The 27,037-nt window shown below is 43.2% G+C and overlaps 2 protein-coding genes across 7 annotated transcripts; one reads left to right on the forward strand and one right to left on the reverse strand.

Annotated features, from left to right (window-relative positions):
- Positions 1-1,961: 1,961 nt before the first annotated feature.
- tmem79b (transmembrane protein 79b) lies at positions 1,962-27,021 on the reverse strand. Of its 6 annotated transcripts, none has more exons than XM_021558164.2 (5): positions 26,794-27,021; positions 4,417-5,260; positions 3,960-4,154; positions 3,623-3,839; positions 1,962-3,428 (listed from the first exon to the last, which is right to left on the reverse strand). In XM_021558164.2, the coding sequence occupies exons 2-5, from the start codon at positions 5,108-5,110 to the stop codon at positions 3,227-3,229; spliced, it is 1,308 nt and encodes a 435-aa protein (XP_021413839.1). In that variant the 5' UTR covers positions 5,111-5,260; positions 26,794-27,021; the 3' UTR covers positions 1,962-3,226. The 6 variants fall into 6 exon arrangements, with proteins under 6 accessions (XP_021413839.1, XP_036801060.1, XP_036801054.1 ...); XM_036945165.1 differs by lacking the exon at positions 4,417-5,260 and adding an exon at positions 19,627-19,686; XM_036945159.1 differs by lacking the exon at positions 26,794-27,021 and adding an exon at positions 5,827-5,975 and having other exon boundaries at positions 3,960-4,073.
- On the forward strand, positions 11,896-26,690 carry LOC110486525 (death-associated protein kinase 2). The gene is made up of 12 exons (XM_021558196.2): positions 11,896-12,678; positions 19,675-19,806; positions 20,075-20,296; positions 21,053-21,191; positions 21,373-21,502; positions 22,368-22,416; positions 22,540-22,566; positions 22,829-22,981; positions 23,095-23,140; positions 23,320-23,409; positions 23,651-23,737; positions 24,078-26,690. The coding sequence occupies exons 2-12, from the start codon at positions 19,745-19,747 to the stop codon at positions 24,156-24,158; spliced, it is 1,086 nt and encodes a 361-aa protein (XP_021413871.2). The 5' UTR covers positions 11,896-12,678; positions 19,675-19,744; the 3' UTR covers positions 24,159-26,690.
- Positions 27,022-27,037: the final 16 nt, after the last annotated feature.

Below are 27,037 nucleotides of genomic sequence, written 5' to 3' on the forward strand. Positions count from 1 at the left end.
ACTCCAAGTCAATCACACTTCTGTGAAATCAAACTGTCCACTTAAGAAGCAACACTGATTGACAAATTAATTTCACATGCTGTTGTGCAAATAGAATAGACAACAGGTGGAAATTATAGGCAATTAGCAAGACACCCCCAATAAAGGAGTGGTTCTGCAGGTGGTGACCACAGACCACTTCTCAGTTCCTATGCTTCCTGGCTGATGTTTTGGTCACTTTTGAATGCTGGCGGTGCTTTCTCTCTAGTGGTAGCATGAGACGGAGTCTACAACCCACACAAGTAGCTCAGGTAGTGCAGCTCATCCAGGATGGCACATCAATGCGAGCTGTGGCAAGAAGGTTTGATGTGTCTGTCAGCGTAGTGTCCAGAGCATGGAGGCGCTACCAGGAGACAGGCCAGTACATCAGGAGACGTGGAGGAGGTCGTAGGAGGGCAACAACCCAGCAGTAGGAGCGCTACCTCCGCCTTTGTGCAAGGAGGAGCAGGGGGAGCACTGCCAGAGCCCTGATAAATGACCTCCAGCAGGCCACAAAGGTGCATGTGTCTGCTCAAACGATCAGAAACAGACTCCATGAGGGTGGTATGAGGGCCCGACGTCCACAGGTGGGGGTTGTGCTTACAGCCCAACACCGTGCAGGACGTTTGGCATTTGCCAGAGAACACCAAGATTGGCAAATTCGCCACTGGCGCCCTTCACAGATGAAAGCAGGTTCACACTGAACACATGTGACAGACGTGACAGAGTCTGGAGACGCCGTGGAGAACGTTCTGCTGCCTGCTACATCCTCCAGCATGACCGGTTTGGCGGTGGGTCAGTCATTGTGTAGGGTGGCATTTCTTTGGGGGGCCGCACAGCCCTCCATGTGCTCGCCAGAGGTAGCCTGACTGCCATTAGGTACCGAGATGAGATCCTCAGACCCCTTGTGAAACCATATGCTGGTGCGGTTGGCCCTGGGTTCCTCCTAATGCAAGACAATGCTAGACCTCATGTGGCTGGAGTGTGTCAGCAGTTCCTGCAAGAGGAAGGCATTGATGCTATAGACTGGCCCGCCCGTTCCCCCAGACCTGAATCCAATTCAGCACATCTGGGACATCATGTCTCGCTCCATCCACCAACGCCACGTTGCACCACAGACTGTCCAGGAGTTGGCGGATGCTTTAGTCCAGGTCTGGGAGGAGATCCCTCAGGAGACCATCCGCCACCTCATCAGGAGCATGCCCAGGCGTTGTAGGGATGTCATACAGGCACGTGGAGGCCACACACACTTCTGAGCCTCATTTTGACTTGTTTTAAGGACATTATATCAAAGTTGGATCAGCCTGTAGTGTGGTTTTCCACTTTAATTTTGAGTGTGACTCCAAATCCAGACCTCCATAGGTTGATAAATTTGATTTCCATTGATAATGTGTGATTTTGTTGTCAGCACATTCAACTATGTAAAGAAAAAAGTATTTAATAAGAATATTTCATTCATTCAGATCTAGGATGTGTTATTTTAGTGTTCCCTTTATTTTTTTGAGCAGTGTATATTTCCATCCAGGTCATCAGGAGGGATCAGCCAATTAATTACTTGTGAGCAAACATTCCATAACTGCAGGTGGCAGTAAATCCCCCAACTTGGCTTTATACCTGTTCAAACAACACACTCCAAGTGGCATGTATGCACCCTTTCAGTTTGTTTACCAACTCGTAGTAGTAGAAGAAAATGTACTTTTTCAAAATGGAGATGGCCTCAATGGCACAGTGCATGCTCTCACAAAGCCAAAATCTGACCGATACAATGTTGCGTCCTCTAACGATCTCTATGGTTTTCCACTAGTAATTACGAGTTGGAGGGGTGTTCAAGTGGTTTTCTCTCAGTCGTTTGTGATAAATACCACCTTCCACTTGGTTACGAACACAGCAATAACAGTCTGAAAACAGGTGCCCATTTCAAACAACTGTAATGCACAAAGGTCTACCTTAAATGCTTGTTAATTTTTATTGGTCACTAAAAGGCTTTCAAACCAATAAATGTCAGCTTCACAAATGAAAGGCCAATAAAAACATCACTTGTTAAGTATAATTGATCATTGAGTCATAAATTATTTTAAAATATGATAGACATTAAATAGACTCTACACTTTGTTTCAGACCGTAATTAGCTGAAGTGTACCTTGAAATGTAGAAAGAAATCAGCGTAGTTGATTATAAAGTAGATGCCGACACTGTAAAAATCTGATTTCATACATAACATTTTAAAATACAGTAACAACTCTATTCACAATCACCCTTAGAGGACTGTGCTGTATTGTGAAAGGATTCGTTTTCAGAGACAAAGGCACTTGTTGGACTGGTTGGATTTCTATAAGGTCACTGCCATTTTGGGGGGGGGAGGCACAAAATGCCATGCAATCCACATTCTCCAATTGTGAAATGGTTCTCAATGTCAAAATCTTTATACTAAATCGATTATTTGTTAGCTGTTATGACATTGCTTATGTGGGGACGTCCTTCATACAGTCATGAAGATGAGACAAAATGTCCACTCAGTAGTCGATTACTTTTTCACAGAACATGATTTTATGATTGGTTATATTGAACATTTTCAAGAGGAAATTGACTAATAGGTCTAGAGCAAGTCTCAGTTTCTCTATAAATGTCCCAAATGTAAAGGCAATTGTTATTAGCTTGAAATACCAGATTCATAACCAAATGCAATACAGTAGATTACAGGATGCCTCAAGTACAGATATGCTTGTCAAACCAAACAGTATAGTTCAGCAAACTATTTGTCTGCAGCAGGCCTAGCTAGATGAGGAAAACAGTGGTTTGGTTATTTTCAAAACTTCCCCAAGTAGCACAATTCTGTGTGGATCTACAAACTATTTGCAGCGAGACAATTGTGATTTCAAAATGATTCCATGGTACTTAACTGTCATGCTGTCAATTAGCAGATCTTCTACAGAATACATTCTACTGTTTCACTAAAGTGACGGTATAATGCCATGCAAAATGAATTATTACGTAGACAGCCTTTCTCCAATAACGGTTTGTACATGCTCTATCACTGACTACCACTGCCCAGTCTATTCTACACATCATCAGTGTGGTTTAAACACACTAGCACGATCCACTACCGTTTACATAGTAACCCTTTGAAAGTTAAATTCCACCAGTAGGTAAAACAAATCCTGTCCCTCTTCCCCATCCTTTTCATTCCTTCGGTCTTTACTCCATTCCCCTATCCCCAGAACCTCTGGCGGGAGGCTGGGGGTTGGTCTTGTTGGTGAACCACATCCTGGGCGAAGATGGTGCCCCCAGCGTCCATGGTGAAGATGAAGTAGAGATTGGCACCCAGCATGGCCACGGTGGGCAGGAAGGACAGACCGAAGCCAAAGCCCCGAACACTGCTGCCCAGTGCAGCTGCCACCCAGTACATCAGCCTGTTGGCACAGAGGAGAGATGGACATTAGACAGATGCAGTCATTTCTATAGTCTGCCCAGACTGCCTTATATTGAGATCACATGTCATATAGGGTTATGACTGACTGGGCATGGAAATTGGACAACAGATTTCACTGCAACTCTCTGGGTTATGTGACAAAATAAAAAAAAAAGTGTTGCATTGTTTCTTTACCTGCCAAAGGCGAAGATAATAGTGAGCAGGGGCACCAGTTTGAGCAGGTCCTGGCTCAGGTAGGGCGCCATTACGGCCAGCTGCAGGAAGTAGAGCAGGAAGAGATTGACGGAGTCATCCACATAGCGCCGGTGCACACCCACCTCCCTGGCCTCCACCTCACACAACGGCTTCACATTCCCCAACCGCATCCTGGAGACACCCAGCACCAACCAGCCTGGGAGGACAACACAAGCGTTAGCTTGTGATGTTAGTGTTGTTGTTCAACCCACCTTGCTGTTCACACTGGCATAATTCTGGTAAAGAACATATGCTGAATGACCAATGAGCCACTCACCCAGTATGATGGGCACCACAGCGAAGACAGAGCAGCGCAGTGTGTAGACCAGCCTGAGGGGGGCACTGTCCAGCAGTGGGGCATCAAAAGGCAGGAAGACATAACCCCCCCACACTAGGAGGGGGAAAATCAGAGCTGCAGTGAACACAGACACCCCCACTTTGAGAGCATCCCGGTTGGCACAGTCACAACCATCTGGAGGGGAGAGGAAAGGAGAGACTAGTCTTTCTACCCTCTGAAGTAAAAGAAAGCTACAGAAACATTACCACCCTCTAGATCAGATTACCACAAAATAAGGGAGGCGTGGAAGGATGAATTTGCACTCGCAAATCTATTTGAGCAGAGCCACAGTGGCTGAATGAACAAGGGAGAGAAGAGCAAAGAGAAAGACGGAGACAGAGAGAAAGAGGTTGGAGGCTAAAAGACAGAAAGATTACATGTTAGTGCATCTCTTTACATTTTGAGGACCCCCCCTCCACTGGCCAGTCGTGGTAGTAGCCATCATGTGGGGTTCCCTGGGGAACGAGGAGGAGATTCTTCTCTGCGTCCACATCCCAGAATGGCTCCCTTTCTCTGGGAGATGTCGGAGCACTAGAGGAGTGTAAGATGGTGACAGATGGGTTGAAGACCTGTGCTGCCTTCTCAGGCAAAGAGTTCATACCATCTTCCACCTCTATCTCTACCTGCACCTTCTTCCCTCTCTTACACAGCCCTGGGTGCTGCACCTCTCTCTCCATCCATTCTTCCCCCATTCTCATTCTCTCCACTCCCAAACCCTGCCTTCTCTCGCTCTCCATCCGGCTTCCTCCTTCTTGAAGAGAGGTGCACATGGAGTGCACGCTCCTCCTCTCTCCCTCAGGGTCATCTCCCTTTCCCCTTCCCGTATCTTCTTTCACAGTCAATGCACTTCCGTTCTTTGTTGCTTTCTCTACATCCCTGTCACCCGGCCATTGCAGAGTGGTAGGCTCCAATTTAGCAGAGCTAACCATGTTGTCTTCCTCCACCACTCCTTCCCTTCCCTTTTCCAATTCTTCAATCACCTTCTCCCCCTCTGCCCCCCATGTTGGGGTTTGGGGTTCAGCAGTCACCCCGCTGGTTTTGGAGGGGCTGTCTCCTAGCAGCTCCAGGTTTGACCGTAGGATCTCAGACATAGTTTTATGTTTAGGTATTTAATGTCTCCAGACTTCGTCAGTGAGTCTATGCTTGATTGAGTGTTTTTACTTTGACTGAAGTCACATCACATTGTCTGTTTCCTTCTTTGTGTCCCAGTTCTATTGGTTTGATGATAAACAGCTCTTCACCTACAAAGTAAAGTACATTTTATAGAGTGCACATTCTGTAGGTCATACATGTCTTCCCACGCAAGAGATGATGCCCCAAAACCGATAAGCTGTAACTCCAGACAGCATTCTAGTGTCATTAATCATCAAACAATAGTCCCTAAGGTTGAAATTTTTCCACGACAGGTAAGGTAAGCCAAGTACGATAAAACAAGTAGATTCCCTCCCTGTCCGTTGCAACAAAGCTCCGCCCAATGCATCTCATTATGGCCTGTGCTGTTTGAGTAGTCTAAGAAAATAAAAGGCCCTATTTACGCATGAATACCAAAGAAAATACGCTTGCAATATAAAATCACAAAATAAAATATTGTTGACATACAAATAGCGTTGTAAAGTTCCCCGAATGTGTTCAATTTCCAGACAAACGTAGTACGCAGACCTTCAAAGCGCACTCCATATCACAACACGGAAGTTTCTCATACCAGCGCACTAGATAAAATGTTGGACTTTCCGACTCACGTAAGAAGACTGCTAGCTATACAAAGCTGGAAAATACAAATGAAAATATATAAAAATGTAAAACTCACCCAACCTCAGGGTTTATCAAACAACGAGTTTGGGGATTTTATTGAATGTCTCTTACATCGTTTTTCCACTTCTATTGTTATTGTGCAACTGCTTTTCAGTGGGTGGAAATTCAGGTGTGGCCAGGTAAATTATTAAAGGGTATGTTCCTAAAAAAACATTAAAGGGAAAGTACGATAGGAATATTTAGGTCCTATCGTACTTGTCCTTTAATGTCTTTTAGAAACACCCTTTAATAATTGAATTATTTAATAATTTAATGTACAAAAAAAACAGCAACATGTGTATTTCAAGTAGTCTTATATTTATTTATATGTGACTTTCTTGGGGTGAAAATAATTAGTGAGAAATTGTGGATATAGCATACAGTAAATGTTTTGTTTCGTGTTATGTGGTTGTTATTGCATAGTACACACCAATCTTAACTATTTTACTATCTTATCTCACTTTGTTGGTTACCCTTTCTTGGATCTATTTCCAAAAGCAATATTGGTTGAAACACAGCCCTGTCACTGACGGAATGAAGTATAGATTAACAGAGAAATCAACATGTTGGTGTTATCGACAAGAGGCCTATCATATATCCTCAGTAGATGTTATATATTTAGTTGCCTAGCATTTAAAGATAGAGTTGTGGTCAGATTTACCAAATGGAGGGCGAGAGAGAGCTTTGTACGCATCTCTGCGTGTGGAGTACAGTGACCTAGATTTTTTTTCCCTCTGGTTGCACATTTAACATGTTGATAGAAATTTGGTAGAACTGATTTAAGTTTCCCTGCATTAAAGTCTCCGGCCAGTAGGAGCGCCGCCTCTGGGTGAGGGGTTTCCTGTTTGCTTATTTCCTTAAACAGCTGACTGAGTGCGGTCAATTTATTAAAGTTTATTCCAGAATGTTAAGAAGAGTGATCAGATGAATTACAATTAATTGGCTTCCGGGTTGGATGCGTGCGGTGTTAAGAAGCAGTGTGGCTTGGTTGGGTTGTGTATCGGAGGATGCATGACTTTCGACCTTCGTCTCTCCCGAGCCCGTACGGGAGTTGTAGCGATGAGACAAGATAGTAGCTACTAACAATTGGATACCACGAAATTGGGAAGAAAAGGGGGTAAAATTCCCCCCCCCAGCCACTTTGTAATTAATTGTAATTCATCTGATCACTCTTCATAACATTCTGGAGTATATGCAACTTGCCATCATACAAACTGAGGCAGCAGACTTTGTGAAAACTAATATTTGTCATTCTCAAAACTTTTGGCCATGACTGTACATACCCCAACCAGAAGCCATAGGTTACAGGCAACATTCGCACTGAGCTAAAGGGTAGAGCTGCCGCTTCAAAGTGCGGGACTCTAACCCGGAAGCTTACAAGAAATCCTGCTCTGCCCTGCGACGAACCATCAAACAGGCAAATTGTCAATACAGGGCTAAGATTGAATCATACTACACCGGCTCCGACGCTCGTCTTATGTGGCAGGGCTTGCAAACTATTACAGACTACAAAGGGAAGCACAGCCACGAGCTGCCCAGTGACACGAGCCTACCAGACGAGCTAAATCACTTCTATGCAAGTGACAATGAGGCATGCATGAGAGCATCAGCTGTTCCGGACAACTTTGTGATCACGCTCTCCGTAGCCGACGTGAGTAAGACCTTTAAACAGGTCAACATACACAAGGCTGGGGGCCAGACTGATTACCAGGACGTGTGCTCCGGGCATGTGCTGACCAACTGGCAGGTGTCTTCACTGACATGTTCAACATGTCTCTGATTGAGTCTGTAACACGAACATGTTTCAAGCAGACCACCATAGTCCCTGTGCCCAAGAACACATAGGCAACCTGCCTAAATAACTACAGACCCGTAGCACTCACGTCCGTAGCCATGAAGTGCTTTGAAAGGTTGGTAATGGCTCACATCAACACCATTATCCCAGAGACCCTAGACCCACCCTAATTTGCATACCGCTCAAACAGATCCACAGATGATGCTATCTCTATTGCACTCCACACTGCCCTTTCCCACCTGGACAAAAGGAACACGTATGTGAGAATGCTGTTCATTGGACTACAGCTCAGTGTTCAACACCATGGTGCCCTCAAAGCTTATCACTAAGCTAAGGATCCTGGGACTAAACACCTCCCTCTGCAACTGGATCCTGGTCTTCCTGACGGGCCGCCCCCAGGTGGTGAGGGTAGGTAGCAACACATCTGCCACGCTGACCCTCAACACTGGAGCTCCACAGGGGTGCGTGCCCTCCAGTACTCCCTGTTCACCCACGACTACATGGCCAGGCACGACTCCAACATCATCATTAAGTTTGCTGACGACACAACAGTGGTAGGCCTGATCACTGACAATGACGAGACAGCCCATAGAGAGGAGGTCAGAGACTTGGCCGGGTGATGCCAGAATAACAACCTATCCCTCAATGTAACCAAGACTAAGGAGATGATTGTGGACTACAGGAAAAGGAGGACCAAGCACACCCCCATTCTCATCGACAGGGCTGTAGTGGAGCAGGTTGAGAGCTTCAAGTTCCTTGGTGTCCACATCAACAACAAACTAGAATGGTCCAAACATACCAAGACAGTCGTGAAGAGGGCACGACAAAGCCTATTCTCCCTCAGGAAACTAAAAAGATTTGGCTTGGGTTCTTAGATCCTCAAAAGGTTTTACAGCTGAAACATTGAGAGCATTCTGACTGGTTGCATCACTGCCTGGTACGGCAATTGCTCGGCCTCTGACCGCAAGGCACTACAGAGGGTAGTGCGTATGGCCCAGTACATCACTGGGGTTAAGCTGCCTGCCATCCAGGACCTCTACACCAGGTGTTGTCAGAGGAAGGCCCTAAAAATTGTCAAAGACCCCAGCCACCCCAGTCATTGACTGCTCTCTCTACTACCGCATGGCAAGCGGTACCGGAGTGCCAAGTCTAGGACAAAAAGGCTTCTCAACAGTTTTTACCCCCAAGCCATAAGACTCCTGAACAGGAATGATCACAAATGGCTACCCGGACTATTTGCATTGTGTTCCCCCCCCAACCCCTCTTTTACGCTGCTGCTCCTCTCTGTTTATCTTATATGCATAATCACTTTATCTATACATTCATGTACATACTACCTCATTTGGGCCGACCAACCAGTGCTCCCGCACATTGGCTAAACAGACTATCTGCATTGTGTCCCGCCACCCACCAACCCCTCTTTTACGCTACTGCTAATCTCTGTTCATCATATGCATAGTCACTTTACCCATATCTACATGTACATACTACCTCAATCAGCCTGACTAACCGATGTCTGTATGTAGCCTCTATACTTTTATAGCCTCGCTACTGTATATAGCCTTTCTTTTTACTGTTGTTTTCTTTCTTTACTTACCTATTGTTCACCAAACACATTTTTTGCACTATTGGTTAGAACCTGTAAGTAAGCATTTCACTGTATTTTATTGTATATACTGTATTCGGCGCACGTGACAATTAAACTTTGATTTGATTTCTATAGCTCCCCCCAAAAAATGTACAATGATGGTAGAGTCCCAAGATGGAGGCACGGTGTCTTCAAAACAGTGCCCCCTGTCAGTCATCTAGTGTATATTTAAATCATTGTTTGACCCGTGTCTCGACTCAAGGCTTGCAGAAAAAAGTTGTCTGGTATGAGTGTTATGAAAGGTAAGATTAATTAATTAAATGCCATGCGATTTCTGATAAAATTTACAGGCTACACATTATAGCAGTGCACAGAGGGGCCTGTTCCAAAATCAAGGTAATTTGGTCATATACTGGGAATACTAATGTTCATGTGTGGTGCTGTGGAGTAGAAACCATACTGACTATTCTTCTGAATAGGCTATAATACCTGAAAGACTCACACAATTCCATTTGGGCACTGTGTCAATGATGAAATTGCATTCTCTCAACTTGGGAAGCATACAGTCTACTCTACCACAGTGCGCATCCTCTTATGTTTGTCAAGCACTTCCATCCAGGAACGACACTTTTATAACAGCTTTTGTTTATTTTCCTAGTGGAGGGTTGGCTTGTAGATTTCACCTCTCCTCTTTCTCCTTATTTGGTGCAATGAAACGGTTTCCGAGAGAGTTGATTATAGACAGAGCTGAGGTCCTAGAGAACAGCCCGGGATATTTTAGGCCTAGCCTACCTGTAGGCAGGGTTGAGGAGTAATTGATTACATCATCAGTTACATGTAATCTGATTACAAAAAAACAATAATTTATCAGTGACGTTAACTGCAAAAATATTGTAATTGTTTTGTATTAGAGTTGTACTATTTGCACCGTAGTTGTATACGCAGAGCATCATGGGTAATGTGTGTTGAGATGAGCACGTTCATATAAATTGTTGAACTGAATTCCGTTTTCCTTATCACCATTATTGAGTTGTTATAAACACGTGGTTATGAAACCCACGAGACATAACAATAATCAGATTACAGATACTTTTGAAAAACTAGATGATTACTTCTTGGATTACTTTTCAATTCAGAAATGATGCACTGAAAAAAATGCACAAGTGTAAGTTTGTTCCACCTGAGCAAGTGTGAACAAATGATGTATATAAACCCTGGATTGCTGATATTATGTATTGGCCATTGAAAGGCTTTGAAGCAACTGTTCGGGCCATATTGGCACTGCCCTGTAAGAGCAGCCCTATATAGGAATGAATGGAATTCTAAAGTATTTAAATTAAATGTTTTATTTTTTGTTATTGTGGGGACATTATTTCATTTTCTATTTTATTTAACCCTTATTTTACTAGGTAAATTGACTGAGAACATGTTCTCATTTTACAGCAATGAGCTGGGGAATAGTTAAAGGTCATGGAGGGGGATAAATGAGCCAATTGGAAGCTGGGGATGATTAGGTGGCCATGATGGTATGAAAGCCAGATAGTAACATTAGTCATCTCTAAAAATTATACTTTAAAGATGTCCTACAGGGATTTAAAAAAAAACGTTTACTGTTGAAAAGCAACATCCCAAGTATAATTACAGAAAGTACACACACTAAAGGGGAAAAAATAATTAGTGGTGCAGCAGTCTAAGGCACTGCATCGCTGTTCCTGAGGCATCACTACAGACGCGGGTTTGATCCCGGGCTGTGTCGCAACCGGTAGCGACCGGGAGACACATGACGCGGCGCACAATTGGCCCAGTGTCGTCCGGGTTAGGGGAGGGTTTGGCCGGCCAGGATGTCATTGTCCCATCCCGCTCTAGCAACCCCTTATGGCAGGTCAAGGGCATTCACGCTGACTTCGGTCGCCAGATGTATGGTGATTCCTCTGACACATTGGTGCGGCTGGCTTCTGGGTTAAGCGGGCAGTGTGTCAAGAAGCAGTGCGGCTTGGCAGGGTTGTGTTTCGGAGGACGTACGGCTCTCGACGTTCGCCTCTCCCGATTCCGTACGGGAGTTGCAGCGATGGGACAAGACTGTAACAACCAATTGGATATCACTGAAAGGGGTAAAAAAAATATTTAAAAAAAATCAAGGAGTTGGTCTGATGGGAATCCATGATGTCATTGGCCTCCCACTTGCTTGAGGAACAATAGAGCAGCAGTAGAGAAGAAAAGAGGAAAGGTCCACCCCCCCACTTGTGTCATGTCTTTACTTACCTCGACCACCTATTGAGATTTGTCTTTTATTAAATAAATCAGGTGTGAAATGAGTAGAAACTGTTATTGCGAGTGTAGCGAAATGCTTGTGCTTCTAGTTCCGACAGTGCAGCAATATCTAACAAGTATTATCTAACAATTACACAACAAATACCCAATACACACAAATCTAAGTAAAGGATTGCAATAAGAATATATAAATATATGGATGAGCAATGTTAGAGCGGCATAGGCTAAAATGCTAAAGATAGTATAGAATCCAGTATATACATATGAGATGAGTAATGCAAGATATGTAAACGTTATTAAAGTGGCCTTATTGATGTATTAATGTGTGTGTAATAGAATAAATTAGGCAAAAACGAATGTAGACATTAATAAATGCATTTCTTTAGCTTCCAAAATATTTTTCTCAATGGTGGGGGTCCAAGATGGAGGCATGGTGGCTTCAACACAGCGCCCCTATCAGTCATCTAGTGTTCGTGTATGTGATCATCTGACCAAAAGTCAGAGACACCACTATGATGACACACCAAATGTGTTTGATGGATCCTTTTGGTCTTCTTCTAATGTCTCTTAATGGTAATCTAAAAGTAACTGAAAGTAGCCTAATTAGATTAAGTTACTGAGTTTGGGTAATCAAAAATTACGTTATTGATTACAATGTTGGACAGGTAACAAGTAACTAACGGATTACATTTAGAAAGTTCCCTACCCAACCTTGCCTTTAGGGTACTTTTTTTAAACCACATCACACAATAGGCTACATCTCCAGTGTACTGTGCAGTAGGCCTATTTGCAAATTGCACGCAACATATCCAAGAAATTGGATTGTACTAGACTAATCAGTGGATTGATTCAGGGCCACAACAGGCACCTTTTATAGTCTACAGGAATATTGATGTGGTTTCAAAAATGTAAAAGTATGCGAGGGCTTGCCATGGTGTATGTCGCGTATCTCTAGCTCCCCTGTAGGCTTGGGTAACCAAAGAGCATTGAAATAAAGGGAGCCGTCGAACTAGTCTGGCTACTACTCTCTCCCCGGTACGGAAACCGGTTGCTGTCAGAATACGGCACAACCTAATTATTTAATTTCAAGGGAGACAAATTTACTTTAAATTCGGGAGTTCGTAAAGCCTACTACACAGGTGAAGAAGTAGAAAGTTGTGACACGACCAACCTCACATCAGAGCGGCGCCCGAGATTATCGTGAATTTATTTGGGTGAGTAGTTTTAACTATAACCACCGCCTACAGACCTTTTTCCTCAAACCCAAAATCCGTTTATTTGAATAGGCCTATTTATGAGGAGCCATTTCCCTCTCGTCTGTCTGTTGGTTCCAACTGATGGAGATCAAGCGACGTTGGCTATTTCTTTTGTTATTTAGGGTTGTGTAATGTCATATTGTATACAAAACCCATGGACGCAGCAGTTACAATGTCACAAATTACGCATCAACTTTTCCATTGTCACTTGTTGCAGGCTTGAATGGATGATGCCACGTTAGACTCTTTCACACACAAGTGGCCAAAGCATCCCCTCCCCTTCTTCATGTAAATTCTCACTATTGTTTGATATATATAACCCACTTCTCATTCATGCAGCATCTCTCAATCTCTCTCTCTCCGTCTCTTTCTCTCTTTTTCTAGTTGTCTTGTGGAACATAGATTTGGTGATACCCTATCTGTGTCCTAATCTTTGGGGCTATACAGATGCCATATCTTAATTTGATCATCCTGTTGTTGCAGGAATGTTCCTGGACAACAGGAAATGCAAACATGTAGTGTATTCAATGCTTAGAAAGGCTTCTAAAGTTTGTAATTTCCACTTAAACATTTCAGACTTGATTTGCCTTAATGGAAAATGTAATCAACCACAGAAGGTTGGTTGAAACTTATTTGGGGAGGACAGGCTCGTGGTAATGGCTTGAGTGGAATTAGTGGAATGGTATCAAATAGATCAAACACATGGTTTCCATGTGTTTGATGCCATTCCATTTGCTTCGTTCCAGACATTATTATTAGCCGTCCTCCCCTCAGCAGCCTCCTGTGGTATCAACCCCTACATAAAAAATGTCCATTGATTATAATCCACATAACAATTCACATTTCCTGTTGCTCCAGGATTATTTTCCTGTTGTGTGAAACTGGCTCAAATTAAGATACAGCATCTGTATATGTTTTCCATTTGGACGGTCAGTCCTTGACAATGGATGTACTGGAGTAGACATTTTAATAGTGTTACAGTAGTCTAGTGGACCAGAATGGGTTATGCATATGATATGCAGTCAAATACACATGCACATACACAGAGTCACACGCACACAGTCACAAGTTCACATACAAATTAACTTTAAGGCACACCTGTTAATTGAAATGCATTACGGGTGACTACCTCAAAACTATGAAATAACACATATGGAATCATGTAATAACCAAAAAACCAAATCAAAATATATTTTACATTTGAGATAATTCAAAGTAGCCGCCCATTGCCTTGATGACAGCTTTGCACACTCTAGGGATTCTCTCAAACAGCTTCACCTTGAATGCTTTTCAAACAGTCTTGAAGGAGTTCCCACAAATGCTGAGCACTTGTTGGCTGCTTTTCCTTCACTCTGCGGTCCAACTCATCCCAAACCATCTCAATTGGGTTGAGGTCAGGTGTTTGTGGAGGTCATCTGATGCAGCACTCCATCACTCTCCTTGGTCAAATAGCCCGTATACAGCCTGGAGGCGTGTTTTGGGTCATTGTCCTGTTGAAAAATAAATGATAGTCCCACTACGCGTAAACCAGATGGGATGGCATATCGCTGCAGAATGCTGTGGTAACCATGCTGGTTAAGTGTGCCTTGAATTCTAAATAAATCAGACTGTCACCAGCAAAGCACCCCCACACCAGCACACCTCCTCCTCCATGCTTCACGGTGGGAACCACACATGGGGAGAGCATCTGTTCATCTACACTGTCTCGCAAAGACATGGCAGTTGGAACCGGAAATCTCAAATTTGGACTCACCAGACCAAGGACAGATTTCCACCCCCCTAATGTCCATTGCTCGTGTTTCTTGGTCCGAGAAAGTATCTTCTTATTATTGGTGTCCTTTAGTGGTTTCTTTGCAGCCAATTCGACCATGAAGGCCTGATTCACGCAGTCTCCTCTGAACAGTTGATGTCTGATACTTGAACTCTGTGAAGCATTTATTTGGGCTGCAATCTGAGGTGCATTTAACTCTAATGAACTTATCCTCTGCAGCAGTGGTAACTCTGGGTCTTCCTTTCATGTGACAGTCCTCATGAGGGCCAGTTTCATCATAGCGCTTGATGGTTATTGTGACTGCACTTGAAGAAACTTTCAAAGTTCTTGAAGTTTTCCCGATTGACTGACCTTCATGTCTTAAAGTAATGTTGGACTGGGGGAGGACAGAGCTCAGAATAGAAGTGTGTCACAAAACAAATAACACTTCCCAATGATAGGGAAGAACTGAACTAAATAGTGTGTGATAATGACATGCAGGTGTGTGAACAGGTGATCAGAATCCAGGTGCTTGGGATCTGGAGAGTGAGCTGCGTTCAGGAGATCTAGGTGTTTGAGAGTGTGAGCTGGAAAGTGGGCTGGAAAGTGAGCTGCGTTCAGGCGATCTACGTGTTTGAGAGTGTGAGTTGGAAGCAGACGTTACAACATGTCACATATCCTGCCATTGTCTTGCAACAAAGACACAAACACCCTGTCATCACAGACTCTTCTCTTTTCAAACTAGCACACATACAGACACGTTGTCATTTCACACATGCATGCATGCACACCACACAGACACACACATCCTGTTTTTTTTTCCCATATTTTTCCCAATTTGCATCAATGCATATTGTCAGAAAGACATTTAGACAGATAAACGCACAGGTGCGAGCTCACGCACACACACACACAACACGCAGATACACACACATAGACAGAAAAGCCCATAGCCGCAGGAAGGTGTTTGGGGGTGCTGAATTACAGGCAATATTCTCACTGGGCTAAAGGCCAGAGTTAACGCTTACAAGGAACGGGACACGGACATGGACGCATACAAGAAAGGCCGATATGACCTCTGACGAGACATCAAACATGCAAAAGAACAATATAGTAGGAATCCTATTACACCGGCTCCAACTCTCATTTTATGTGGCAGGGCTTGTTGACGATAATGGATTACAAAAGGAAATCCAGGAATGAGTTGCCCAGCGATGCAGAACTCACAAACGAGCAAAATGCCTTTTATGCTCGCTTTGAGGGAATATAACATGGTGCCTTGCATGAAAGCCCCTGTTTTTAGGATTACTGTGTGATCTTGCACTCCATGGCCCATGTGAGCACGGGGTTAACAATCACAAGGCCGCCTGCCAGACATAATACCAGGGCGCGTTCTCCAATCATGCACAGACCAGCTGGCAAGCGTCTTCACAGACATTTTTAATATCTCTTTATCCCAGTCTGTCATCCCAACATGTTTCGAGCTGACCACCATTGCCTAAATTACTGTAATTATGAAGTGCTTTGAAAGGCTGGTCATGACACACATCAACAACATAATCCCAGACTCCCTAGACCCGCTCCAATTTGTATACTGCCCCAACAGATCCACAGAAGACACAATCTCAATTGCACTTCACACTGACCTCTCCCACCTGGACAAAGGGGGAAATAACTACGTGAGAATGCTGTTCCTAGACTACAGCTCAGCCTTCAACACCATAGTCCCCTCCAAGCTCATCACCAAGTTAGGGACCCTGGAACTGAACCTGTCCCTCTGCAACTGGATCCTGGACTTCCTGACGTGCCGGCACCAGGTTGTGAGGGTAGGCAACAACACCTTTGCCACGATGACCTTCAACATCAAGTTTTCTGATGACACGGCGGTGGTAGGCCTGATGACAGATGGCGATGAGTCAGCCTACAGGGAGGAGGTCAGAGACGTACCAGTGTGGTGCTAGGACAACAACCTCTCCCTCACCTTCAGTAAGACCAAGGAGCTGATCATGGACTATAGGAGAAAGAGGGGAGAGTACGCCCCCATCCACATCAACGGGGCTATTGTAGAGCGGGGTCGAGAGCTTCCAGTTCTTCGGCGTCCACATTACTAAGGACTTAACATGGTCCACACCCCACAGTCGTGAAGAGGGCACGGCAGCGCCTTTTCCCCCCCGGAGGCGGTAAAGATTTCGCATGGGCCCTCGGATCCTCAAAAAGTTCTACAGCTGCACCATCGAGAGCATCTTGACTGGCTGCATCACCGCTTGGTATGTAAATGTCAGCAAAGCGCTACAGAGGGTGCTGTGAACAGCCCAGTACATCACTGGGGCTGAGCTCCCTGCCACCCAGGACCTTTATATCAGGCGGTGTCAGAGGAAGGCCCAATTTGCCATAGACTTTTCACTCTGCTACTGTACATTGATCTGGTACTGGTACTCCCTGTATATAGCTCCACATTGATCTGGTACTGGTACTCCCTGTATATAGCTCCACATTGATCTGATACTGATACTCTCTGTGTATAGCTCCACATTGATATGGTACTGGTACTCCCTGTATATAGCTCCACATTGATCTGATATTGATACTGATACTCCCTGTATAAAGCTCCACATTGATCTGATATTGATACTGATACTCCCTGTATATAGCTCCACATTGATATGGTACTGGTACTCCCTGTATATACCTCCACATTGATCTGGTACTGGTACTCCCTGTATATAGCTCCACATTGATCTGGTACTGGTACTCCCTGTATATAGCTCCACATTGATCTGGTACTGGTACTCCCTGTATATAGCTCCACATTGATCTGGTACTGGTACTCCCTGTATATAGCTCCATTCTTGTATATTTTCATTTCTTCCTCTTGTGTTACTCTTTAGTTATTATTAATATCTTTAAACTCTGCATCGTTGGGAAGGGCTCATAAACAAGTATTTCACGGGAAAGTCTACACCAGTTGTATTCAGCACATGTGACAAATACAATTTGATATGTAGTGATAGAACTTGCCATGACTGAGTGTGAGGAGTACATTGATTTATTATCCGACTATTGATTGGAACCTGTTATCATGCCATGCATCACTCACACACAGTAGAAACCCCTAGACCCTGCATACAGGTCACATACTGTACATGCACAGGGCATATGGACACACCTCTTTGTCTTTCTCTTTTTCACAGAAGTATTCTCATCTGTGTTGTGGTTAAGCAGAACACTTTGGCCCCTGGCTAGTTAGTGTGTGTGTGCTGACAGCACATTGGGGCGTTCACTGATAAATGAATGTTATTTCCGGTGACATGTAAATATTTACAGATACAGAGCATGCCTTTGTGCTCCAGCATCAGCAGGGAAGGATGTGTGTTGGTGGTTGTGTGTAAAGAATAATTATTTGGTTTTCGTTGCTAAATTAACAAGCCATAGTGGAACATTTGTTCAGCATTCATTAAGGTGACGTAATAACATCTCTATTAACCACTACCATTCATAAACAACTTCCATACCTCATGCAAGGTGATGTCATCAAACATATACACACACACACAGCAGAAAATGTCTGTTCTATATAAAACATCCGGATAAGGGCGCAGTCAGTGCCTGCTTTTGTTCCAAGTTATCAGTGTTCATGCAGGACTGACCATCAAACACACACATGAAATGCAAGGAAGAGGTGTAGTTGTCTATTGACCGTTTTTTTCCCTTCCAATCGCTTTGGTGATCTTTTCACAAATATATGGTGAATTTTCTAAACTCTTAGTAAAAAACTCCAAACTGGTAAGACTTGTAAAACAGCAACATCTTATATTCAAAACCTTATATTTTGTATTCATTTAGTTTGTAGACTTTCACCACACAACCATTGATCCAACATATAATTGTACTGTGAAATACCATGAGAACCTTGATTTAAATCACCAAAACGCATCATGATATCTTCTCAATGTAGTTGTTTTGACTAACAGTTAATCTAATAGAAATAAATGCAAGATGCACAATTGTCCTTTGAATGTAATAGGCTACAGTACTGTCAATGACAGTATATTTGTCACGAACATCGTCAGGGAAATGACCGGACCAAGGTGCAGTGTGCTGAGCGTATATTTTCCTTTATTAAGAATGTCGCCAACAAAACAAGAAACGAACGTGCAGCTTCCTAGGGCTATACAGGCCACTAACACAGACAACTACCCACAACTAAGGTGGCAAAACAGGCTGCCTAAGTATGATTCCCAATCAGAGACAGCGATAGACAGCTGCCTCTGATTGGGAACCACACTCGGCCAAACACACAGAAATACAAAACATAGAATGCCCACCCCACATCACACCCTGACCTAACCAAATAGAGAAATAAAATGCTCTCTAAGGTCAGGGCGTGACAATATTACACTGTTTTCACATTAGGCAATAAACTGGCACTACCCATAAACATTTACTGAAAATGTCCTTGATTTCTATCCCATTTGCGATCAAATTGCTATAGCGTGATTTAAAATTAAAGGCACTGTTCCCGCATTCGGGGAGACTGTATTCACGGTAAACGCTGCATATGTCGCCTCAATCAGAAATTACCTATCAATTTCAATCGCGCTATAGCGCTGAACTTTTGCGATACAAATTGAATTGTGGCCTAGATTTCAATCGTGCTACTGTGCAAATCTTCAGCACTTGATATTGAATCAAGTCAATTGAAAAAGTACTTAGAGTTGTGAAACAACTTCCGTTTTGAGGATCTGTTTTGAGTTGTGTACTAACCGTTGTGACATACTTGTGAAAATCTCATCAAAGGGATTGAAAAAAACTGTAACGTGATACAAATCATTGGGGTTGGCTGTTTTCTTGTGTGCATAGTTGCGCAAAGTATGGATGATGATAAATACATTTATTTTAAATCGCTCCACACCCCCCTCCCCCTATGCCAACCCAAAACATCTGCCAGCGACCATGGTTGTGTGGGTTGGTGTGCGTGTGTGTGCCTTTTTTCAATTTATGTCCATGTTTGTTTCCATTAGTTTATCTGCTGTTATACGCTTGTCATAATTATATCTACACACAGAGTACTGTTTATTGTCCCGGCATTCTTCCATGGTTCCTGATGCTGTCTGGTTACTTACTTGCTTCTATATTTGAAATACATTTTAGTTTACCTTTCCAAATCTGTTCTGTCATCCCTCTTTCTTCCCTCACTTCTACAGAGTGCAGTAGCTCTGGAAAACAACCAGAAAAATAGTGTGAGGAGGGGGAAGAGGGAAAAAGAACAAGACCATGGCTCTGATTAAGCTGCAGAATGTGGAGGACTACTATGAGATTGGAGAGGTGCTTGGCAGGTGAGTGAGAAGGTTTGGAGTAGAGAATGGAACAGCGCTAGACATGAATTGATGTTCATTTGAATTTCACTTAATTTACATATAATGCTAGGAATACACTGCTAAGTAAATAGTACTAGAAAGGTGCAATGCCCCTCTCTCAGTTACTCACTCTAATCTCACATTCAAACTAGCTTTAGGCCTATTAGCATCACAGGAGTAGTTCAGCGTAATATAGAGCACAATGCAAACGTTTCCTACGATATCATCCCTCTCTGCCCCCCTCTAGTGGTCACTTTGGGCAAGTGCGTGCGGTGCTGGAGCGGGCGTCCAAGGTCCACTGGGCGGGGAAGTTCCTGAAGCTGCGTCGGAGCGCCAGTAGCCGCCTGGGCCTGGAGAGGAAGAGTGTGGAGAAGGAGGTGGAGATACTGCAGAGCCTGCAGCACGCCAACGTCATGGCCCTCAGGGATGTGTTTGAGAGTCGCGCCGAGGTGGTGCTCATCGTGGAGCTGTGAGTCAAGTGGGGACAGATGGAGGGAGGGGGAGACCTCTGCTGGTCTCTGTCTATCTGTCTGTCTTCCCCCTCAGCCCACAGCAGGTGGGATGGAAATAGTTGCGTAGAGCACCACTCTCACTCCCACCCTGTTTAATGGGAACACAATGAGAAGCACTTGGTCCCGTCAGCCCATCTAATCCTCCTGTCATTACTAGCATTGATCTAATAGTCCAGGCCAGACAGACAACTCAAAACTTGTTCATATAACTGAACAATAGCCCCCCCAAATACAGACACACTCACAACTGCAACCAAACAAACTGGTGCTGCACTTTTAGGCTGATTCACTTTCAAGTAACTTTAATAGGAATGAGATGCCATTTTCATAACTTGGTCTGGTTATTATAAGTCGACAGATGTAGGATCTTAATTTGAGCCAGCTTGCTACAGCAGGGAAATAATCCTGCAGCAACAAGAAATGTGAATTATTTTGGAATTATTAATGGACATTTGTGTAGGGGTTGATACATTATTCCTAAGGGAAAATCAAGTCTGAAATTTCAAAATAGAAAATACAAACTTCAGAAGCCTTTTAAACCTCAAATATATTACAAGTTTTAAATGTCTCCTGCAACAGAGTGATCAAATTAAGATCCTACATCTGTATGTGATGAAGATATTCTCCTGACAAACTTACGTCTACTTAATTCTATCTACTTTTTTTTACCACTTCTTTCTCACTGCCCCCCCTCCTCCCTCTCTCTGCTCTAGTATCAGTGGTGGGGAGCTGTTTGATTTCATAGCAGAGAAGGAGAGCCTGTCTGAGGAGGAGGCCATAGAGTTCTTGAAGCAGATCCTCATGGGAGTGGGCTTTATGCACACTAAGAACATTGCCCACTTTGACCTCAAGGTGAGACACACAGGAATAGAAATAGAGCTGATAGAAAGCAGTGCTTCCCCGTACCATGAATTAGGTGGGACTGGTTTCCCGTTTCCTGACTCTGTTGCCCCTTGCCTAAACCCATTTGGGCTGTTTTTCATTCCATCAGGATTTGGCATTGTGTGTGTAACATTCTCTGTTTTCCATTTAGCCAGAGAACATCATGCTGGCTGACAAGACGATGCCACACTCCCACATCAAGATCATTGACTTTGGACTGGCCCATCGCCTCAAACAGGGGGAGGAGTACAGGAGCCTATCTGGAACCCCACAGTACATCGGTAAGTGGAACATTCCACGTTTACGGTCTGTGTTTGTTTGGTGGAAATTGTGTCAGTCAGTATGTGTCTCATGTTGTGTGAGCATTTTGTTAGTGTGTGATTATGGTGTGTATGTTTGATGTGTGTACAGTGTGTCTTCCTGTCTGTTTTAGTTTTTATTTAGCATGAGCCTCTAGAAAGGTGCTGAGGTTTCCATGGAGACAGTTTCCAAGGGGTAGTAGTGTGGTTGTGGACAGGATGTGACATCAGAGCGTGTGGTGGGGCTCTGGGGGTAGTGAGAGAGAGATGTGTGACTAAGTGAGAAGTTTCAACAGGCCAGATATACGTGATGCAACCTGAGTCGCCAACACAAAGAGTGTAACGGAATGATTACTTTAAGAGAGGGCAGGAGGGTTGCATGGGTATTATTGTTGGGCCATGGGTTCTACCATAACCCACTCATTCCCCAACTAGTTGCACATTTTCATGTGTTCTACTGTAAGATTTTAGGATTTATATATTTTTATTTATTTAACTAGGTAAGTGAGTTGAGAACAAATTCTTATTTACAATGACGTCCTTAGAGCATTTATTCATTATTATTCATCGTTAGAGAATGCCATTATATTGTGCAACAGCAGTGTTAGCATCACCCAGTGTTTCCCAAACACAATGACACAGTGACTGTTGTGACAAAAGGAAGTTACTCTCCTCTATTGTATTCTCAAGTCCTTACAAAAGAGGTCTCTCTCTTTTACTGTCAGTTATTTTCCTCTGTTACACACACACGCTGTTTTTCTGGTTAAGGCTGGATTGTATTATGTGTATCTCATTATCTCTCACTTTCTCTCTCTCTCCCCCTTCTCCCTTTCCATTTTCTTCCCAGCCCCTGAGGTGATTAACTACGAACCCCTGAGCGAGGCAGCCGACATTTGGTAACCATTACTACAATGTTATTCATTAGAAAAACCAAACAAAATGTCCCAGCTGCCTTGACTATCAGGGTAAATCGTTTTGTGCACACAAAGTCACTCATATCTCTCTTCTCTTCTCTCCAGGAGTATTGGTGTGATAACCTACATATTGTGAGTATGCAAAACAAGTGGACAATTTGAAATTTACATACCGTAGCTACCAGTGGAGGCTGGTGGGAGGAGCTATAGGAGGACCGGCTAATTGTAATGTCTGTAATGAAATAAATGGAACGGTATCAACCATGAAACCACGTTTGACTCCCATGCCATTTATTACATTGCAGCCATTACAATGAGCCTGTCCTCCTATAGCTCTGCCCACCAGCCTCCTCTGGTAGCTACACATATTCTTTAATACCCCCCTATTCTACAGGTTGAGTGGTTTGTCCCCCTTTCAAGGAGATAATGACGAGGAGACACTAAAGAATATCGTGGGGATGATCTATGAGTTTGAAGAGAACTATTTCACCCAGACCAGCGCCATGGCCAAAGACTTCATTGAGAAACTGCTGGTCAAAGACCCAATGTAAACAAACGATCACTCATTAAATGTATTAGTTTCATTGATATGGTTATTGTCTATAACCTCTGTATACTATGCAACAGTCTATTACTTAATGATGTGTGTCCCTCCTACAGAGAGAGAATGACAGCGGATGAATGTCTAGTACACCCTTGGATCAAGGTGAGAGAAGAGAAAATTGTGATTTGATTGGGGTAACTTCAATACATAAACCCAACATAAGCACATTATTGTGCTGAAGGTTTGAGTTGTGAGTATGATTCACACTGAAAAGCTGTGAACTGCATGTCACTTTGGATAAAGCGTCTATTAAAATAGCACGTTAATTCCTTGTTTATCAGCCCCTCACACGCAAACAGGTGGATAACAGAAGTCGATCGTCCATCAACATGAAAAGCTTCAAGAAGTTCAACGCCAAAAGGAAATGGAAGGTGAGGCCCAGTAGTGCATCTCAATACTCCAAAGTAGCTTCCTCTTCTTTTCTCCTACCTTTTCTCCTACCTTGCATTAGTGTGCAGCAGTAGTCCTACAATATTGGTGAGAGGGGGACACCTGCTGGTCTGGACATTGTATTGCATCATATTTGCCTTTTTCTTTCCAAAGTCCTGCTTTTCTGTGGACGCCTTCTCTTTCAATGCCCTTTTTAAATCCTCCCCCTTTCTTTCTCTGTAGATGTCATATAACATGGTGTGGGCGTGTAACAGATTATTTCGCCTGCAGTTGCAGTGTAAAAGCAGGTCCCAGGTGGACCCAGAACTGGTAAGAGAGAGCATAAAGGACTGGGTCTTGACCAGGGGACATGCTGGCTTCTGCCCTGTTCTTAAAGTCTGGCTAAGACCTATATAACTAGCTGTGTGTACCGTCTGGGCAATCAATAACACCAATTTTAATAAATCGTAATACACTAATCATTTATATGCCAGGGAAAGAACAAAAACAGGAAAACTACAATTAAATATTGCACCCATATTTCATCATAATGTTACAATCCCTTTATTTAACTGTTATAAATCCCTTTATTATACTCTCAATATCAACATATCGATGAGGCTGTTGATATGCTTATGTCTGAATATCTCTGCAATTGTCCCCTTGTCAGAGGCAGTGTGAGAGCGACCAGGAGGACACGGAGACCAAGCCTGCTTCTCTCATTCGCCGCAGACTCAGCAGCAGTTCCTAAAGAAGACCACTGGGGTCACTAACACAGCCTCAGACCACCACTATCCATCCCACCATGGGGAAACGGAGAGAAGCCTTTTGTGAGTGCACCAGTCAACAATAGTCTGAGTTACAGAATGACTGACTATGCCAGTGACAATACGAGTAACGAACCCGTGATGTGCAGGTGCCTAAAGCCAGTGTTAGTCCACAGAGTTGAATCTTAATGTCTCAGACACGGTTCCTGATCAAACCACTGTAGTTTACCAAACTGCTTCTGTTACACTTCACCCCCATTTGACCTAGCATTTGCCTGTGCCTTTTATGTATTTGCCTGTGCCTTTTATGCATTTGCCTGTGCCTTTTATGCATTTGCCTGTGCCTTTTATGCATTTGCCTGTGCCTTTTATGCATTTGCCTGTGCCTTTTATGCATTTGCCTGTGCCTTTTATGCATTTGCCTGTGCCTTTTATGCATTTGCCTGTGCCTTTTATGCATTTGCCTGTGCCTTTTATGCATTTGCCTGTGCCTTTTATGCATTTGCCTGTGCCTTTTATGCATTTGCCTGTGCCTTTTATGTATTTGCCTGTGCCTTTTATGCATTTGCCTGTGCCTTTTATGCATTTGCCTGTGCCTTTTATGCATTTGCCTGTGCCTTTTATGCATTTGCCTGTGCCTTTTATGCATTTGCCTGTGCCTTTTATGCATTTGCCTGTGCCTTTTATGCATTTGCCTGTGCCTTTTATGTATTTGCCTGTGCCTTTTATGCATTTGCCTGTGCCTTTTATGCATTTGCCTGTGCCTTTTATGCATTTGCCTGTGCCTTTTATGTATTTGCCTGTGCCTTTTATGTATTTGCCTGTGCCTTTTATGTATTTGCCTGTGCCTTTTATGTATTTGCCTGTGCCTTTTATGTATTTGCCTGTGCCTTTTATGTATTTGCCTGTGCCTTTTATGCATTTGCCTGTGCCTTTTATGTATTTGCCTGTGCCTTTTATGTATTTGCCTGTGCCTTTTATGTATTTGCCTGTGCCTTTTATGCATTTGCCTGTGCCTTTTATGTATTTGCCTGTGCCTTTTATGCATTTGCCTGTGCCTTTTAAGTTTGACACATTTATTTTCTGAAAATGCCAAAACTTTTGTTTTGGTGCACGGGATAGAGTTTGTCACACTTATAGCTAACCTCGGTTGCAATTATTATGCCTTACAATATTATGTGGTTATTATTTAGCCTCCGCCACATGTTCCGATATTTTTGACTGCTGTATGCCTGTCAAAGGTCAAGACTATTCCAAACTCATTTTTATTTGAGTTTGAGACATTTGCATTTCATACAATTAACTAGAAAAAGTACTTGGTAACTCAAATGTTAATTGAGTGTTTCACATGAAATTAGGGAACTATACAAGCCATACAATTGGAAATAGAAGGCCTGTTTTTCTAATTCTGCCTTTAAGTGGATACATCATTTGTGTCAGAATGTAGATATAAGTTTATACAGAGCTACTGTACTGTACACAGCTACAGCCGTGTTTGATAGTGTTTGGCACTGACATGTAATGTAGTCTTAGTGTGTAGGGCCCTTAAAAGCCTTATCAAACTTCATCTTCAATATACTTTATTGAACATTTCAACTATCTTTGGCTTATGTCAAAGGTCAATTTTATAGTCGTTTTTGAAAGGGAAAGCTACTTTATGTGGTGTAGGCTTTTTTTATATGTAATAATGAGAGTTTAATACTGACAACAACCATGTTTTGTGAATTGTGTGATGGTGAATAAGAAAATGTTAGTCTATGATGTTAAAGCTATTACAGTATATACACATTTGTTACTTTGAAAGCACACAATTTTTTAAAGACAGCAGACTACTTGCACTGGTTGAGTTATCAGTTTCTGTGGCACATGATGAGGTCAAGATAGTCAGTGAACTGCAACCTGTATCTAACTTGACCACTGCGAACCTATCACAATTATTGTAAAAGTTCATTGTAACAGACAAATGGATTAGAAGAAGTGAGGCCTACAAACTTCAGTCTTTCAGTTATTTTTCTAAATGTTCTAAATTGGTTCCAGGCTGTCAACCTCATATTCTTATGGAAGCGTGAGGAATTGTTGCCATTTTCCTCTGGGTTTATACAAGGGTATAGAGGTTTTGAAACGGGGTTGAGTAGTTGGCCCTTCCAAGATGAGCAGGATCCAAGGAGTCAGCAGCATTCTTGGAGAGATTGGGCCAAGGAAATAAAGAGCTTTCACACACTGTAAATTCCTGAATCTGCCCATGCCCTCTCTCCTTCCAATGTGCATCCTACAGAGCACATGCCCGTTGCCATAGAGGATTCACAAACAGACGCACTCGAGCATGCAAGAGAGGTGAGTTTGGAATTAGGCAACCATTAAAATTAACGGTGCATAATATAATAAGTGTTCAAGGTGTTCAGTATATTTGTAATTCGCACGCATGAACACCCACACATACAGTACATAAAGGTGAGAGGAGATGCGTAAACAGCCATGTCTAGCGAAACTGAGTAACAGGCTACAACACTTACGGCTAGCCAAGCATTATCGTGGGAGTGGCGACTCATACACAGAGCGAGACAAACAAAATATCAAACGGGTTTCCTTCTCGATATCAAGTGACACATGGCACCTTACCTGTAGACGTTTGAGGAATTCGGATGGTCTGCATTTATTTTTATTAATTGGACAAAGTTAAATGTAAATATATATCAGGAAGACTGGTAAACCTATAATTAAAACGGCTATTATACTATAGTTTTTCCGACTAAACCGTGGGAAGACGTGAAAAGCACAGGACAATCATTACATCTGCGCGCTGGTTGGAAAGTTGGCTATCGCAGCAGGTGCAGCCACCAAACCGGTGAGTCATTTGCAAGTA

The sequence above is a fragment of the Oncorhynchus mykiss genome, chromosome 2 (assembly GCF_013265735.2).
Source record: "Oncorhynchus mykiss isolate Arlee chromosome 2, USDA_OmykA_1.1, whole genome shotgun sequence".
NCBI classification, from domain to species: Eukaryota; Metazoa; Chordata; class Actinopteri; order Salmoniformes; family Salmonidae; genus Oncorhynchus; species Oncorhynchus mykiss.